Source organism: Gallus gallus, chromosome 13 (assembly GCF_016699485.2).
Source record: "Gallus gallus isolate bGalGal1 chromosome 13, bGalGal1.mat.broiler.GRCg7b, whole genome shotgun sequence".
Classification (NCBI taxonomy): domain Eukaryota; kingdom Metazoa; phylum Chordata; class Aves; order Galliformes; family Phasianidae; genus Gallus; species Gallus gallus.
In genome coordinates, this window is record NC_052544.1 from 9,811,303 (window position 1) to 9,827,980 (window position 16,678).

Below are 16,678 nucleotides of genomic sequence, written 5' to 3' on the forward strand. Positions count from 1 at the left end.
GGTTTGCAGGAAGTGGGCGTGGCCCCGCCCCGCTCCGATTCAAATTTGAAGCACGAGCTTTCCCGCCCGAAGTTGTTTCCCCGGCGCGCCGACGTCAGCCCCGCGGGGCCGCGCGCGGCCAATGGGCGCTCCCGTCGCCCGGCCCGGCCCCGCCGCCACCTCCCGCGGCGCCCGCAGCCATGGAGCGCGCGGCCTCCAGCATCCAGGTGCTGCTGCAGGCGGCCGAGTTCCTGGAGCGGAGGGAGCGGCGCGACCGGATCCCCCCGTGTCTGGCGGAGGCCGAACACGGGTACGCCTCGCCGTGCCCCGCGCGGCCCCGCCAGGCCGGGGGCGGCGGCAGGTGAGCGGCGGGCGGGGGGAGCGTCACCGCCTCCCGGTGCCGGTCCCGGTGCTGACGGCCCGCGCGCTCCCGCAGGTCGGTGCACAACGCGCTGGAGAAGCACAGGTACCGGCGGGGGAGCGGAGCGGGGCGCGGGGCCGTGCCGTGCCCCGTTGTGCTGACCGCCGTCCCGGCCGCAGGCGGGCGCAGCTCCGGCGCTGCCTGGAGCAGCTGAAGCAGCAGGTGCCGCTGGGAACGGGGCCGGCCCGGCCCACCACGCTGAGCCTCCTGCACCGCGCTCGACTGCACATCCAGGTGAGCTCGGCCCAGCGGTGGTGGAAGGCGGGGGGGGGGGGGTCCGTATCCATCCGCTCTCCCTCGGCCCTGACCGCCCGCCGGGTCCCGCAGCGGCTGCAGGAGCAGGAGGTGAGGGCGCGCCGGGTGAAGGACCGCCTGCGGAGCCGGCAGCAGAGCCTGCGGCAGCGGCTGGAGCAGCTGCTGAGCCCCTGCGGGGCCGAGCGGAGCCGCGCCGACAGCCTGGACTCGTCACAGCTCTCAGAGCAGTCGGGCTCTGACGGAGGTCAGTATGGGGGCGGGGAGTAGGGGGGCACGGGGCGGCCGCTGGGCGCTGACCCCTGCCCCTCTGCACAGAGGAGGCCGAGATCGACGTGGAGGGCGCGGGGCTCGGTGCGGAGCCGCTGGTTGGCTTCAGCACCGGCAAAGACCACAGCTACTCCAGCCCCCGCGGCCCCTGGTCCTGACAGCGCTGTCCCCTCAGGACACGCTGCCACGTCGGCCCAGGGCTGTGGGGGGGCATCGGGTGCCTGGTGCATCCCTACCCCGGGCGGCTGAGTAGAGCTGAACGCAGCGCTGGGCGCGTGGCTCCCGGCCCCGCTCTGCACAGTAAAGCACCGCTGGGAGCGGAAGAGGCGCTGGCAGACAGCCTGGCCCCAGTGGGGATGCGCCAGGGTTGTGTACAGTGGACACAGGGCAGTGCCCACCCCCCGCCCACTCCCCCAGATGCAGCTACAGGCTAGCCCTGCTGGAGCCCGGAAGGGGAAGTGAGCACATTGAGCAATGCTTCACGCTCCCACCACCACCTTGACTCCTCTCTCTTGTATATACCGACACTATTATTGCAGTAAAGGCATTTGGTTAAACTGCGTCTGCTTCCTGCCTGCGGCCGGCAGGACTCACCACCTGCATCCATCCCCCAGAGCTCTGCCCTAACAGCCCAGCCCTCAGCCAAGTCAGAGGTGGAAGTCGACTCTTTAATGATAATTACATCTTAGGATCTAACAGCAGCTGATTGTCAGACTTTTACAGTTAAAAATATAAAATCTAAGGAGACTCCTATCTGTTCTGGTGTAGCCCAGCTCTTGCCTGTGTCCAGCTCCTCACACGAACTGCTTTTTCTTGGTGGCTGCCTTGGTCGCCAGGTCCTTGGCTTTTTCTGTAGCAGCCAGAGCTGTCTCCTTTGCTTTCTCAGTTGCTTCCTTCGCTGTCTCCACCAGGGTTTTAGATGGAGCTTCTCCTGAAACACACGAGTTGTTGACCCGACCCCAGTTGCCCCTGCCCTGCCCCAGCTGAAAGAAGCTGGGTGAGCCGTGCTCGGCCTCCTCCTCCACACAGGGGAAGCCCAGCCCTGTGTTCCCAACCGTGTTCCCAACCCACATGCATCACAGCACGTCCCAGTGAGTTCCAGGCACGTGACAACTGCTGCTCTGCTTCCCCTCCTGCCTATGCTCCACCCCTCCTCAGCCTCCCTACAACACAGCCCGGGCCTGGCTGCACTGCCTGGCAGCTCCACTCCGGAAGAGCAGTTGTGCTTGTGAGGGCAAAGGCAAGGGGCAAGGATGTCACAGTCCATTTAGCTCAGGCTGGGGCCTGTGCATGGACTGGAGAGATGCCAGCATGACCTGCATCTCCCAGAGATTGTCCTGTTCAGCCCTAGCCTACCCTCAGCTGTTTACCTTGCATTCTTGCTAGCACGTATTCAAATCCTTTAGTACTCTTGGTCACGTTGCTTTTGAACCTGGCCAGACCAAACTCCTGCAACAGAAAAATTTATGCAGGCGCAACCAGTGATCCTTCCTTGTGCTCCGTCCCAGGCTGAGCAACCCCAAATATTTGGTGACTCTGGACTCCCCAAGAGTTCACAAAGGTTGGAAAGCGATGGGGAAAGGGGGAAAACCAGCACAGGGTACGCGTACAGCAGCGACTGAGCTCTTGAAAGAGATGGCACAGCAGGGACTCCATGCAACACTCACCTGGACTGCCCGTGAGACGCCAAAGAGGCTGGAGGAGACCCAGGCCTCGCGCTTCACTTCGGTCCAGTTGCTGTTCTCAGGGTTCACCCGATAGATGCAGCGCTCCTCCACGGCCTGCAGAGAGCACAGCACAGCGGTGAGCACTGCCCAGGGGCCGCCCACACCCATCCACCCACCCACCTACACCCACCATCAGGCGCGCGTGATTGATGTTCCAGGTGAACGTGGTCATGGTTCGGTTCTTGGGGTCCACGATTGAGTCCTCCAGGATGTAGACGGAGTGGGCGACGTTGGCCGGGAAGAAGCGTTCGGCCCAGCGCGGCATGCGGTTGGTCTTGGTCAGGAGCCGCCGGGAGAGCAGCTTGTGGTCCGCCGTCACCTCCCGGTGCACGATGTCCTCGGTCAGGACATGTTTGCTGAAACGGAGAGAGGGGAAACGACGGTCACAGCCCGCTCCCGGCTACGTGGGCCCCGCCGGGCGCCGGAGGCGGCACCTCGGGACCCGCTGGGGAGAGCGGAGGGCGCTGGGCCTGCGGGACCGTGGGGCAACGATTCCTCTGGGGGATGGAGGAGGACCTCCGGGGGCTGCGGCACACCTGTAGGGGTTGGGGTAGCGCTGCCAGAAGGCGGCGAAGACCTGGTCCCAGGGCCCTTTGAGGACGCCCAGGCTGGCGCAGTACTTCCCCATGGGCTCGGGCTCAGGGCCGCGCCGCCGCGCCCGTTCCGGCCCGCGCCTGCTGGGCGGCCGCCATGCGGCCCCTACCCTCGCCGCGCACTTCCGCCTCTCTCGCACGCACTTCCGCTGCGAGCCCCGCCCCGCACGTACTTCCGTCGTAAGCCCCGCCCCCTCACGCCGCCGCTTCCGCCGCGTCGGCCCCGCCCCGCCCCGGCGCGGCGCGAGGATGAGCGGGCGGCGGGTGGACGCCAAAGTGGTGCTGCTGGGCCAGGAGGGCGTGGGCAAGAGCAGCCTGGTGGAGCGCTGCGTGCACCGCCGCTTCCGCGCCGGGCCCTACCAGAACGTGAGGATCCGCGGGGCGGCTGCGGCCCGACGGTCCCCTCCGCGTCCCCCGGTGGTCCCCGGGTCGGGTGTCCCAGGGCCTCCCCGCCGTGCGCTCCCGTCCCCCCTCTTCCCCTCCGTGTCCCCGGGCCGTTCCCCCTGGGTTGGGTCCCCGCGGTGTCCCCACGGCTCCGCTCTCCCCACGCTCCTCTCTATACCCCCATATCCCCCATGTCGCCCTGCCGTCCCCGGAGCGTCTCCCGCACATCCGTCGGCCGAATGTCCCCCATGCCTCTGTGCCGGCCTCCTCGTGTCCCATAACATCCCCAGCTCGTGGGCTCCCCCGTGTCCCCATTTCAGACCCCTCTGTGCCCCCCCTTGGCCCCACCGTACCTCCACCGCTTCCTTTGCAGACGATCGGGGCTGCATTCGTGGCGAAGGTGCTGTCCGTGGGGGAGCAGACGGTGACGCTGGGGATCTGGGTGAGCGCTGAGCTCAGAGCACCATCCCCGCTCCCCCCCCGACCCCCCCCCCCCCCCCCCACTGCTGACTGCTCCCCCACGTTCCCCCAGGACACGGCGGGCTCCGAGCGCTACGAGGCCATGAGCCGCATCTATTACCGCGGGGCGCGAGCTGCCATCGTCTGCTACGGTGAGGGCTCGGGGTTGGTGACGGTGGCAGTGGGTCTGGGGAGGACACGGGGGCCTGGGGCAGGGCCTGACACTTCTCTCCCAGACCTCACCAACAGCAGCAGCTTCCAGCGCGCCAAGTTCTGGGTGAACGAGCTGCAAAACTGCGAGGAGGTAACGCTGAGGACGAGCTGTGTGTTGGGGTTGTTTTTTGGGTGGGGGCTCACGGAGGGGTTGGGGACACGGAGTGGTTGCAGTGCCTGCTGCCCTCGTAGGGCTGCCGAATCTACCTGTGTGGCACCAAGAGTGACTTGCTGGAGGAGGACCGGAGGAAGCGAGACGTTGACTTCCACGACGTGCAGGACTATGCCGATGGTAGGGCCTTTCCCAGCGCCCAGATCCCACAGGGCCCGGCTGCTGCATCTGCCCCTCTCTGGGGGGGTGCGGGGGCTCCCTGGGCAACGGGGCTTTGGCTCTGCCAGGAGCCTCCCCAGCACGGTGTGTCCCAGCTGAGCCCGGAGCAGCGCACAGTTGTGTCCTGGGCACCTGCCAGTGCACTGGCAGCAGCCACAGCTGAGGGGTGGCCCCGGTGACAGCTGAGCTGGGGGCACGTGCTGTGCCCACAGCAACAGCTGATCTGGGCCCTCATTTCAGAGGTGAAGGCAGAGCTGTTTGAGACTTCCAGCAAGACTGGACAGAATGTGGGTGAGTAGCACCATGCCATAGCGGTGCCGTGAGCGGCTGTGTGTGGATGTGGGGCACTGTGGGCAGCCACGCTCCCCTCGATCCCCGCAGATGAGCTGTTCCAGAAGGTGGCCGAGGACTACGTCCACTTCACTGCCTTCCAGGAAATGACAGGTGAGCAGCTGCTGCTGGGGGGCCCACACGGAAGGTTTGGGGAACGAACGCTTGGGGGGCTCACAGACCCCTTTCTCCCCCTGCTGTCTCTGTGAGCTCTGCTGGGAAGGACGTTCTGTCTGGGCTTTTGGGTGGGCCACACTCAGCATCGCCGCACGGATCTCTCAGCAGCCTCCTGCCCTATTCTCTTCCAGAGGAGAAAGGCGTTGACCTGGGCCAGAAAAGCAGTTCCTACTTGTACAGCTGCTGCCACCACTGAGACCTTCAGCCAAAAGGGAAGTGCCGGTGCGGGCCGCCCGCCCGCCGCTCTTTGGACTCCGTCTGTTTTTTACCTGCTGTATTTTAGCTGTGTGAGAGCCGTCTGCGGCACGCAAGGGAAGCGCAGCCCCGTGGATCGCTCTGCTCCCTGACCTCAGCGCGTGGAGCTGCGCGGTGCTGGGAGCCGCAGGCGCCCACCGAGGTGCCCCTGCTGCCCGTTGGCAGAGAGCCGGCAGCACCCTTTAACTTATTCTCTTGGAGATATCGCCCGATTCTTTGCGGATTATTTAAGCATCTCCTATCAAGGTGTACAATGTAAATAAAATGCATTGTGGTCTGACATTGGGCTCACAGGCGTGATGCTGGGGCCGTGTCCAGTGGCTTTGGCTCAGCCGCTCGCGCTCTCACCCGCTGCCCGAACTCATCAAGACAAAACACAGGAGGACATCGAGAGTAAAGTTAAACTTTACTTTACAGTAATTTTTCTTCTATATACAAAGAATTACAGTACATGTTCTGGGAGCACCTGGGCAGGGCAACCCTCTTTTCATTATAAGTTTCACATACACAGCCAACAGTCTAAGGGGAGCAAAATGAAAGTAATCAATGGTCCAAGACTCTCCCCTCTCCCTCTTCTAAAAATAATATACATGCTGGAAATATGTAGGTTTCTCTCACCCGCTCTGGCACTCCCGCTTAGAACTGACACGTGAGACCCGGACAGCTCGGCGTGACCACGCGACCCCAAAGCCCCCCGGATGGGCACCGCCACTGCAGCCACTGCTCCCTTCGGCAGGGCCTGAGGGCCACAGACCTCCATCCGTCAGCACCCCACAGGCAGCACAGCCCGGCCTTGAGCACACTGCGTCCCCTCGTACCCTCCCTGGCAGCAAGGGAGGGGGATAGGTAGCAAGGGCACCCCCTCCCTTGGTTCTGCATGCCCAGGGGCGTCCCCTCGGAGCTGGGATGGGGCCACACTCCCCGGGACCCCAGCCCAGAGCACCACTGGATGACAGAGGATGCTCGGAACCAGGCACAGTATCTGACACAGCCACTCTCATCCCCCTGACCGGCCAGAGCCACCCCCAGCTCCAGCCCAGCTTCCCCTTGAGCTCCCCAGTGCTGCTGCTGCTTCCCCTTCTCACAAGTTCCCAGTGTCTTCAAAACAAAACAAAACAAAACAAAACAAAAAACAGAAAAAAAAAAAACCCAAAAACCACAAAACCCATTTCCTTGAAGTCAACAACTCGGAAACATCAGAAAAACAAAAACTGAAACCAGCTCAGTACCAAACGGACACACAGAACATGCAGTTAGCGGATGCCTGGCTGCTTCCCGTGGCTCCGCTCGCCCCCTGCGCTCACGGGGCGCGCTGCTGCGAGGCTCAGAGCCACCACAGATGGGAGGAACGTGGTCTCCCCCGGCACAGGAGACGTGCCTTGCCCTGTTTCGGTCGCGCACACCGAAGCCCAGCCCCAGCGACAGCCCTCCGGCCCACGGGCTGGGAGCCGTGAGTTCAGCCCTACTGTGCTAAGCTGCCGAACGATTTACAATAGCACCACGATAGCCCAAGAGCTTAACCAAGGGCAAACCGGTTAAAACTTTACCTTGAAATAGGACATAGCAACACCCATTTCTCAGATTTCCCTAGGAGGTAGATTCAGTGCTGTAGGGACTGTCCATCACCGCTACTCCCCCAGCCCGGCTGCGCGCCGTCCCGCCGCCCTCGACTCGGATGGGATCGCTGCTGGAGGAATTCCTCCCACGTGCTGCCCGAGGGGCGTCCCCAAACCCACCGCCCCCGGCAGCCCCCACCACATCACTGCTGCAGGAGTGATCAGCACAGAGCCCGGGCGGCCAAACCACGGCGCGGGCGGCCGCCTCCATCGCTTCCTTTCAGAGCAGCTGCACGTTTTGCCACTTTGCTTCAACATTCGCTCGCTGGCAAAGGCTGGAAAGACTGGGCGGTAACTCAGGGCAAAGCACGTTACAAGCAGCTTACAATCACGGTTATTCCCAACACCAAGCAAAACCAGACGGTAAGGCTGAAATTAAAACTAAACAAAGCGTTGAAGGTCTGAGGTTGCTCACACCGACACCTCCGCCCCGCTGTAATGCTGTGACAGCAGCCCGGCACCAGCAGTGCAGAGCAGTGCACACCACGGCGCGTTTGGGTTAAAGCAGCTGAGGAGGCATTACATTTAGGGCTGCTTTTTTATTCTTTTCCCCCATGAAACACGGCTGCAGCTGTGCTGGTACCCCAACCCGCATCTCCTCGCCTCCGTACAGGACTGTTCCGAAGCTTTAATCACATGTCTCATCTCCCACATACAATGGGCACACCTGTTAAGCCGTGCCCGTGCCTGGGGGGGTTAACGCCGCGTTGCGATGCATGCACCCACAGTATGAGCTGGATGGTTTGTGCATGGAAGTCATTCTGCTTTTGTTTTGTTTTTTTTTTTTGTAAAGAGGAAAAGGTTTAAGCTGAGAGCAGCAATAAGGAAAGCTACGTGAGCTACGGGCACCGGAGGATGGCGTGGGGTGACCCCTTACGGCACCGCTTTCCCACCAGCTTCAGCAGAGCCCAGGCCGAGCACAGCCCCACGACCTGGAGCTCAGGGGCTGAGTCCAGCAGGAGGTTGGTCACAGCCCCCAGCACCTCGCAGCGGGCGGATCCTGCCCACACGAGCTCCTCCACCAGCCAAGGCGCACAGTGGGGCACCGCATGGGGCCATGCTGAGCGACTACGGCCGCAGCAGCTAACCCAATGCACTGCTTGGAGCAGGGGCAGCCCGGCCCACCAGCAAGCACACAGGCAAAGCACGTGCCTGGCTACCGAAGATTCCAGCCCCCTGTGCAATGGGAAGTGAGGCCAAACCTACAAGCGCACTGCCATGGGAGCTCTGTGAGCATCCTGGAACACAGAAGCAGCAGCTGCCCCGGCCTCACCCCCTGATCAGATCTCTCAGTAAAAAAGGTGCTGTTGTTGCAGCACAGGAGCTGTCACGCTGCAGAAAAGCTGGCCAACCTCCACCTGCAGCACCACGGGAGGCTGGAGCAGACTTTCAGCCATTCCTCCTGCACGAGCAGCCTACCAGGGCTACGTGTTATCTGTTGCACTTCTCTACGTTAACCAAACCCATGATTTGAACTGGCTAAACCCTGCAAGGCAGCCAAGAGCTGCAGGAAATGAGCCCGGCTGCTTCAGCACACGCCTCCAAAGCTGTGCTACCAGCTGCCACCACAGCTGCCACCACCAGAGAGAGGCACCTCCTCCTACCAACCACCTCCTCCTACCACCTCCAGGTGAGGGCAGGCCAGGAGCAGCGGGGGACATTTCCCCACACTCGGTCGGGACATTTTATGGGGTGACTCAGAACAGTCACTCCCAAAAGCACGAACACACAGAGCCCTGTGGATGTCTGAGAAGCTCTCCTGATCTGATGGCATCACCCATCTGGGCCGGGAGGGAAGGGCAGCTCACTGAAGCCAACGTTCCGATGTAGCTGGAAGGGAGCAAGGTGGGAGCTTGGATCTTCACGGAAAAGGCATTAAGGGAGAGAAGAAGAGAGGCAGGGCACAGCCTGCTGCAAGGAGTAAGGCCGTGGTTTTGAAATGCCATGCAACAGTTCGGTCTGCGTTCATTGCTGAAGACAAGCGCGAAGACAACTGCTCGCTGCGGGAAAGGCTGTGCTGCGGTGGACCTCACCCTACCATCGGAGCACATGACTCACAGAAGTGAATTCATCGAGAACTCATCGAGAACTCCTCTGTCTTACAGATTTAAAAAAGCCTGCACCAAAAATATTCACAGTTTATTTTTCATGAAACAAATAACTAGTTAACACGTGACAAAGCAAAGCGGAGTCGGACAGAGCAGTGCAGATACCTGCATGGTTACAGCTGGAGCTGGCGGGGCGGCTGGCACGGAGGTAACCCTACTTACACAATCTACATGACTACGTCCAGCTCATGGGAAGGCCTATAAATGAGAATTCAAGATTTATTTTCCTTCTCACACATGATAAATACTTAATATACTTATCCTCATGACCACTTTTTATTTCGTTTAGAAAAGTTAAAATGCCCTTAGATTATCTTCTCTCTCAATGGCTCTGAGGAGTTGTCCTGATTCCCTTTGTGCAGGAGTCGTGCAGAAACACGAGCTGCTTGCATTTCCCGTTTCAGCAGCAAGCAGGAATGGACCTGCCAGTCTTCCCGGAAAAAAACATCATTAAACATTTAAGTTTCCATAAGCCATAAAGCTTTGTGAAGTCGCTAGCTATTCTATAAAGGATCTGAAATGATTCGGACTAAAGAAGAGATGCACCACTCATTGCTAACGTCCCGTCCTGCCCGGCACGCCTGGCCTTGGCAACAGGACGCTGCCGTGGGGTGCACACACCAGGAAAGGAGAATGGATCGGGATTTGTCTCGGTACAAGTGTCTGCCTCCCCTCAAAGACAACTGCGAAGCTTGCGACCGCGTGCTCTGGGAGCAGCAAGCACCCGCACACCAAGAGTGACCAAGGACCTGCTTCCACGTCAACGGGAAAGGGTCAGCCCAGAGCAGAACCCCCCCCTCCTGAGCGCCCTGCAGATCTGCCCCACCGAGAAGGATCCGTGGGAGCGGCGGTGGGCACAGAGAGCCGCAGCGGTGCTGCCTGCCCAGCAAAGCTCAGGCATACCGGAGGTCAGGTGTTGAGAGCAGGAGGGCACACAGGGTTAGCAAGGCTCCCTCAGCAGGCGGCCGAGCCGCGCCGTGCCCGAGGCGCTGCCCACCACACACTGCTTCAGAGTGCACCGGGACGCTCCTGTACACGGCCCAGCACTCTGCCACCTTAATGCTTGAGAAAGCTGTTTGCACAGCAGGCCTAGTCTGGGCACCCACCAGGTGACAAAACAGCTCCTCAACTGGAAAAGGAAGAAGAGTTAAAAAGCAAGCCAGCCAGCTGCTAGAGCCCACTGTGTTCCAGTGTGAGAACTACGATTGGGTTGGAAGGACACACGCGCACACATACACACACGCACACCAACATAATCCAGTTAATTCAAGTCTCCTTTGGTTGTAGGCGAGTTAAGCCAGAAGTCACCCAGGGGAAGGTGTTGAGGTGGATCCCGGTACAGACACGGCCCCTTCGCCTCCGTGCTGCAGAGCAAACAACACAGGCTTCGCTCGCAGCTCCACAACGCATCGTGCTGCTGGAAGACCCGGTGTGATGCAAACACCTCCTGAACACACCTGAGGCAAGGGGAGAGAAGACTGCGATCTGCTGGCTCACGGTGACCAGTCGAGAAGAGTGGTTGGAAATGGAGAGGGAGCAGCGGCACCCCGCGCAGCACCGTGGGGAGTTCGCTCTGCCTGACTGCTATTGCTGCTCGGTAGGTCGCGGTGTTTGCCGAGTGCAGGAAACACTCTGCATGGCCTGTGCTAAGGGATTAAGACACAAGAAGGAAAAAGACTGCCAGACGGCTTCTTCCAAGATCTCTCTTCTCCCTCACTTCCTTCTGATTCCCTGTTTCTTGGACCTGGGCAGTTGCGTAAAGGAGCCTACGTGCGTATTGCATATTGCTGGAAAACACTGCGCTGAGCAGGTGCAGCAGGCTCCTCTCCTAACTCAGCTGGAGATGACGCTTGTCCTTCAGTGAAGCGTGCACGTGGCACAGCCCAGCGAACACACGGACAAACCTCACACAGCAAAACCCTGCAGGGCAGACAACAGACAAACCTCGTCCCCGCTTCTACAGAGCCTGGCGAGAGTACACGTGACTGCTCACCGATCCCTGCGGCATCTCTGACCCCGGGGCAGCCTCACTGGTCTGCTTCCTCTAAGCAACAAGAGCGAGGCCCCTCGCTGTTCTGGGGAACCTGCCTATGAATTGGACCTGGAGCTTGAACACGCTGGATCAGTAACGTGACCATTTCAGTGGAAATTTGAGATTTTACCCAGAGTGGACTCTTTATTTCAGCTTTACCATTCGCAAAAGGAAGAGGAAAAGGTCACGGATGCTCTCTCCCTTTGGCTGGGCCACACTCAGACTTAAGTGAATGTCCTTGCTCATGTCACGAGAGAATACAGATGGGATGTGCATGGGTTAGGGGCTGGGCTCAGGGAAGTGATTAAAAAAACGAAACAAAGAATTTCCCCCTCCCTAAACATTAAAAGACTGGAACCTGCCTCCCACGTTCACCAACCTCACTTTGGCTCTGAGTCGGCCAATTCGTGACAGACAGAATCCTGGTTATGAGCTAGCGCTGTGTTTTGTTCAGGCAAAGGGTCCTGCCCCCGAGGAATATGTACTTTTCCAGACAGCCAAGAAATCTGCTCAATTGTCTGAATGTTTGTGACAATCCACTGCGTCTGCTCCTGGGGCACGGGTGCTTCCCTGGCAGGCCGCGGAGTCTGCTCAAACACGCGCAATCTCTCTGATGTCCAAGGGGTTTGCTCTGCGGGGACCGAGGCCACTTCCCAGCTAGGCTGAAGAGTCGGCTCTGGTAGCTTCTCTGCTGTCCGGGGAGACTGCTCTGCAGGTGTCAGGGCTTTTGCAGTGGGCCAGTGGGATTGCTCGTGCGTCTGTAGTTTCTCTGTGGGCCAAGGTACCTGTCCAACGTGCGCCACCGCCTTTCCAGCAGACCAAGAGATCTGCTCGCCAGCTAACATGGTCCTCTCCTTCTGCTGGGGGCTCAGCTCTGCAGCCGGGGCTCCCCTCTCCTTGGGCTGGGCGTTCTGGTCGACGGGCCGCAGAGCCTTCTCAGACAGCAACAGCCTCGGGGCTGAGGCAGCCGGGGGTTTGTCCAAAGCTTGAGGCCGAGGAGCCACAGCAGCGGCCAGCTTGTCTGATGCCTGAGGCCACGTGGCTGTAAGAGACGGGGGCCTCTCCAAGAGCTGAGGCCGAGCCACCCCGGAGCCAAGCGCCTTCTCCAGAGGCAGGGGCCGAAGGGCCCCGGCATCGGCAGCCTTCTCCAGAGGCAGAGGCCGCAGCACCCCGGGGCTGAGAACCTTCTGCATGAGCGGGATCCGCAGAGCCCCCGAGCCCAGAGCCTTGTCTGTGGGCAGGATGTGCGGTGACCGGGAGCCGTGGGCCTTCTCCAGAGACAGCGGCCACGACACCCCTAAGCTGGGACCCTTGTCTGAGGGCAGGATCCGTGGCATCCCTGAGGCAGGAGCCTTCTCTGGAGCGAAGGCATGGAGTGCCCCAGAGCTGGGAGCCTTCTCCACGGCCGAGACTCGCACTGCCCCGGAGAAGGAAGCCTTCTCTGGAGGTGGGAGTCGTAACACACCTAATCCAGGAGCCTTCTCCATGGGCAGGATTCGTGACACTGGGGAGGTGGGGACGTTTTCAATGGGCAGAGGCCACAGCACCTCAACATCAGGGCTCAGAATCTCCTCCGATGCTGGGATGTGTGGAATTGCAGAGCTGGGAGACTTTTCCGCGGGCTGAGGCTGCGGACTCTGGGCAGAAGCTTTGCTCAGCAGCTGAGGCTGCTCGGCCACAGGAGGCTCATCCACCGGCTGGGACTGCAGGGTCCCCGCCGTGGCGAGAAGTCTGTCTGACAGCTGCGGATGCAGGCATTTGGCTGGAAACTCATCCAGCAGCTCTATCTCCTGGGTCTCGGTGTCAATGAGAGACTTGTCCGATAACTCCAGAACTTCAGCGATGGCAGGAGGCTCATCCGACAGCTGGAGCAGGGCACCAGCAGGAACCAGCGACCCGTCCAACGAATGCGGAGTTCCCGGAGGAGATTTGCTCGGCAGATGAGGCTCCGAGGCATCGCCAGACGACTCATCCAGTGGCCACAGCACCGCGTTGGTGGGAGGTTTGTCAGGCTGCTGAGGCTTCAGCGCTAAAATGACAGGCTGCTTCTCCGGCTGCAGCCTTAGGGACAGGGCAGCCTGGGGCCTGTCTGACGGCTGCAGGCGGAGTGACAGCGTGGTGGGAGGTTTGTCCGAAGGCTGCAGCCGGAGCGACAGGGTGGTGGGGGGTTTGTTGGATGGCTTCAGCCTCAGTGACAAGGTAGTGGGGGGTTTATTTGACGGTGGCAGTCTCAGTGCCAGGGCAGCAGGCGGTTTGTCCGGTGGAGGCAGTCTCAGGGCCAGGGTGGTGGGGGGTTTGTTTGAGGGCTGCACCCTCAGGGCTAAGGTGGTGGGGGGTTTTTCTGACGGTGGCAGCCTCAGCGCTAGTGTTGCGGGGGGCTTTTCTGGTGACTGCAGTTTGAAGGCCACAGACTGAGGCAGCCTGTCCAAAGGCTGAATACTCGGGTCTGTATCTGCGGGCGGCTGCTCTGGTGGCTGGGTGTCGTCGCCGTTAGTCAGTGCTCCCATGGGAGGGACATACTCACGGATTTCTCCTGGCTCTAGAGGGTTAGGCCCGCAGGGATCGTGCTCTGTGCAGCTTAAACGTCCGTCCAGCTTGGAGATGAAGAGCATGCCTTCCCGGTGCTGCTTGCAGAAGGATCTGGGGCACATCTCACAGAAGGAAGCTGCTTCCTTACCGCACATATCACACTGATGCCACGGGCACTCCCATTTTCCTGCAGTACAAACAGAGAAGAAAAGACATAACTCACAAGTGGTATGAAGAGAAGATGCCCCGAAGTTGCCCTGTAACCCCCCTGTACGGAGGTAACACCTCTGAAATACTCCTGTGCAATCCTACATGCTCTTCTCAGTGTCTGCCATAGCTTCTAGGCTTGAATGGCAGTTAACAGGAACCTATATCCTTGGAAGCGACAAGAAGCAGCTTATATTTGTCCTAATTGTGGCGTGTCAGGTCATACCAAAAGTCCATTTTAGCTCAAGTATGACACTAACCTGTAAAGGTCTCTAGAGAAGAGCAAACACCCCAGTTTGCACACCTTTGTCTCTCTTATTTCCGGGCAAGAGCAAGAATTTCAGTGCAGAAATGCCCAGTGGACTTTTTAAGTAGATGTTTCAGGTTCATTTAAGCCTTTGTTAGCTCTAAGCCAACATCCTCCCTTCCTGTTTATCAGAAAGTAGGAGAGGGCAGTGGACATCAGGGAGTAAATTTCTCTTGTCTCTGTAAATAAAGGCATCTTCCTTAACTGTGTGTACAGCTGTGATAAAAATGCCTATCATAAAACCAAGCTGTGCCCTGAGGAGCTCAGTATCCACACTGAACCTATTATGCTATCAGTATGAACACCATCATGGACAGAAAAAAAAAAAAAAAAAGAAAAAAGTCAACATGACAGTTCATAGCTTTAAAGCCACAGGGAACCACCTGCACCCAGAGTACACAATTCGGAGGCTCTGAGCTCACACCACAGGATCAATGTGGCTGCCTTTCCAAAGACTCCTCCTGCATCTGTACTCCTCACGGTGCCCCACACTCCTGGGGAGCAGCTCCTTGCAGGGCAGCACCTCCAGAACCTCAAATGGAGCCACAGACATCTGCACAGGCAATGCTGGAAGGCAGCCGTGGGCGCCAGCCAGGCCGCAGCCCTTCCTACCTCCCTGAACCAAGCCCACACATCCGTGGTTTTGGTTAGCAGTTTCTTTCCAGACAGGCAGAAGACTGCAGCTCTGTGCTGAGCAGCTGTGGTCATTTCTGCATGCTCTTGTGCAACATCGGCTTTCCACCCCCAACTTCTCATGCTGCTTTTTCCCCTGGGCTGAAGAGAACATGTAGTAAGTTTTTCCCCTGCTTTGAAGCCAGTCCAAGGCTTCTGTTTCGGTCTCTAAATATGTACATAGATGGTTTTTTTTTTGTGCTTTTCCAACTTTCTGACATCATTTTCAGGGCACGGCTGTTTAAAACCACACGCATTCTCCCGTCACAGGCTCACAGTGCTGCAGCAGCCCAAGTTACCACTGCTCCCCCTGTTTGCCTACAGCCCTGCATCGGAGCCCCTTCCCACCCAGCATGCGGTGAGCCCTCCGGGTGCACTGTTGCTGAAGCAGAACAGCTGCTCTGAGCAACCACTTTGACCAGCAGAAAGATTCTGGGACTGTTATTAGAGAGGTCACTCGTACAGACGGAAAATAAAGTCAGTCAAACCTGCCGGTATGTTTCAGGAAGGATAAATCACATCAAACCACTCTAATGGTCTTTGACAGGATAAAAGGGCTAATGAATAAGCCGACTCTCCAGGGACAGCCCTGAGCTGAGGAGCTCTTGGAAGAGGGATCACAGCATTAGCAACATGCAAACAAGCAGGAAATTCCAATTACTTAACGGCAATGCCCATGACAGAAGAAATACTTGAAGTAAAAATTGGTGTATCTTTGATGTCCTGCATGATATTCTAAGGAGCAAGCTATGAAATTAACAGCCTACATTAAAAGAAAAAAAGACAGTTAAATGGCCACAACTGGCTGCAAATCATTCTCAAAATCAGTTATTAATGATCTTCTGCCAAACTGAGGGGTTTTTCAAGTGAGGTCCTTCAGAAGTCTATTTTAGTTAATCTTTTAATATCTAGAAGCAGAATAGCCTCACAGAACTGCAGATAACCACAAGGCTGTGAGAAACTGCAAGTATCTGGTTAGAGAGGCTCACAGCTCACAGTGACACTGATAAACTGAACAAATGCTGCTGTACCAACAAGGTACAGTCAAATAAAGCAAGGCCAGGGCAAAGAAGGACCCCAGGAGGAAGAAATAAAATAACTATGGAAAGATGATCAAGACAAGAGGACTCAGTAACAATAGGGCAAATACAAACTGACTTCAAATAGAAGTTATTTTTACAGAACAAATCTGATCTCATTTCCTGAGAAATTTCATGCAGTACTCGAAATATTATTGTTCTGTTCTGTCAATCTTAACTAGGGCTCAGTTGCAACAACGTTAAAAATATTCCTTACCACACTTTAAAATACATGCAGGCAAATGGAACACACTTCAGTACAGACCAAGAATAATTCTAGAAAATAAGAGTGGAAGGAAAGGCTCTCTGCTTCATCTGGAACAGAACGGAGATGACATTCCTCCAGAATGTAAAAGAATGGGCATCAGAAGTGCTGTTTGCTGTTTCAAGTCAGGCTGTTAGGAGAAGCTTTTCAAAGAGGAAGCCAGAGGCAGGTTAAATGCTGGGCTCTCCTTCTAAAACTTAACACATGCTTTCTACCATCCACAAAACGTGCTTCCAGCGCTTGTGTACTTTCTGCCAAGCTGCAGCTAAAGGTGCTGAGCCCTCAGTTCTGCTCCCCAGGAGCTCTGGCAGAAGCCCTGTCACAGTAACAGCCACTTCCAGAGCCCTCCTGTTGCACACTCCCAGCTCACGTCAAGCACGTTAGAGAATGCTGCACAGAGAATTTGTAATCATGACAGTGTTAAAGAGTTACAACTCCCTAAACCAATCAATTCACTGCAGTTATCTTTATT

General features: G+C 58.1%; 4 protein-coding genes across 8 annotated transcripts in view; 2 read left to right on the forward strand and 2 right to left on the reverse strand.

Annotated features, from left to right (window-relative positions):
* The first annotated feature begins 159 nt into the window (after positions 1 to 159).
* Positions 160 to 1,479, forward strand: LOC101751218 (MAX dimerization protein 3). Of its 3 annotated transcripts, none has more exons than XM_015293860.4 (5): positions 160 to 340; positions 416 to 445; positions 520 to 634; positions 728 to 899; positions 971 to 1,479. In XM_015293860.4, the coding sequence occupies exons 1-5, from the start codon at positions 180 to 182 to the stop codon at positions 1,078 to 1,080; spliced, it is 588 nt and encodes a 195-aa protein (XP_015149346.2). In that variant the 5' UTR covers positions 160 to 179; the 3' UTR covers positions 1,081 to 1,479. The 3 variants fall into 3 exon arrangements, with proteins under 3 accessions (XP_015149346.2, XP_015149348.2, XP_015149347.2); XM_015293862.4 differs by having other exon boundaries at positions 160 to 289; XM_015293861.4 differs by lacking the exon at positions 416 to 445.
* Positions 1,480 to 1,576: 97 nt separating this feature from the next.
* On the reverse strand, positions 1,577 to 3,372 carry PRELID1 (PRELI domain containing 1). Its single transcript, NM_204972.3, has 5 exons — positions 3,186 to 3,372; positions 2,780 to 3,005; positions 2,590 to 2,703; positions 2,293 to 2,371; positions 1,577 to 1,853 (listed from the first exon to the last, which is right to left on the reverse strand). The coding sequence occupies exons 1-5, from the start codon at positions 3,275 to 3,277 to the stop codon at positions 1,717 to 1,719; spliced, it is 648 nt and encodes a 215-aa protein (NP_990303.2). The 5' UTR covers positions 3,278 to 3,372; the 3' UTR covers positions 1,577 to 1,716.
* Positions 3,373 to 3,477: 105 nt separating this feature from the next.
* On the forward strand, positions 3,478 to 5,671 carry RAB24 (RAB24, member RAS oncogene family). The gene is made up of 8 exons (NM_001277713.2): positions 3,478 to 3,608; positions 4,000 to 4,068; positions 4,159 to 4,237; positions 4,322 to 4,389; positions 4,491 to 4,590; positions 4,870 to 4,920; positions 5,011 to 5,073; positions 5,268 to 5,671. Exons 1-8 carry the CDS (start codon positions 3,492 to 3,494, stop codon positions 5,330 to 5,332), a joined length of 612 nt encoding a protein of 203 aa, NP_001264642.1. The 5' UTR covers positions 3,478 to 3,491; the 3' UTR covers positions 5,333 to 5,671.
* Positions 5,672 to 5,778: 107 nt separating this feature from the next.
* Positions 5,779 to 16,678, reverse strand: part of NSD1 (nuclear receptor binding SET domain protein 1) — a 60,716-nt gene continuing 49,816 nt past the window's right edge. For all 3 annotated transcript variants that reach the window (XM_046900431.1, XM_040647286.2, XM_040647287.2), the window contains one exon: positions 5,779 to 13,863. In XM_046900431.1, coding sequence (XP_046756387.1) covers positions 11,528 to 13,863 — 2,336 coding nt within the window. In that variant the 3' untranslated portion in view covers positions 5,779 to 11,527. The remainder of the gene's footprint in view (positions 13,864 to 16,678) is intronic.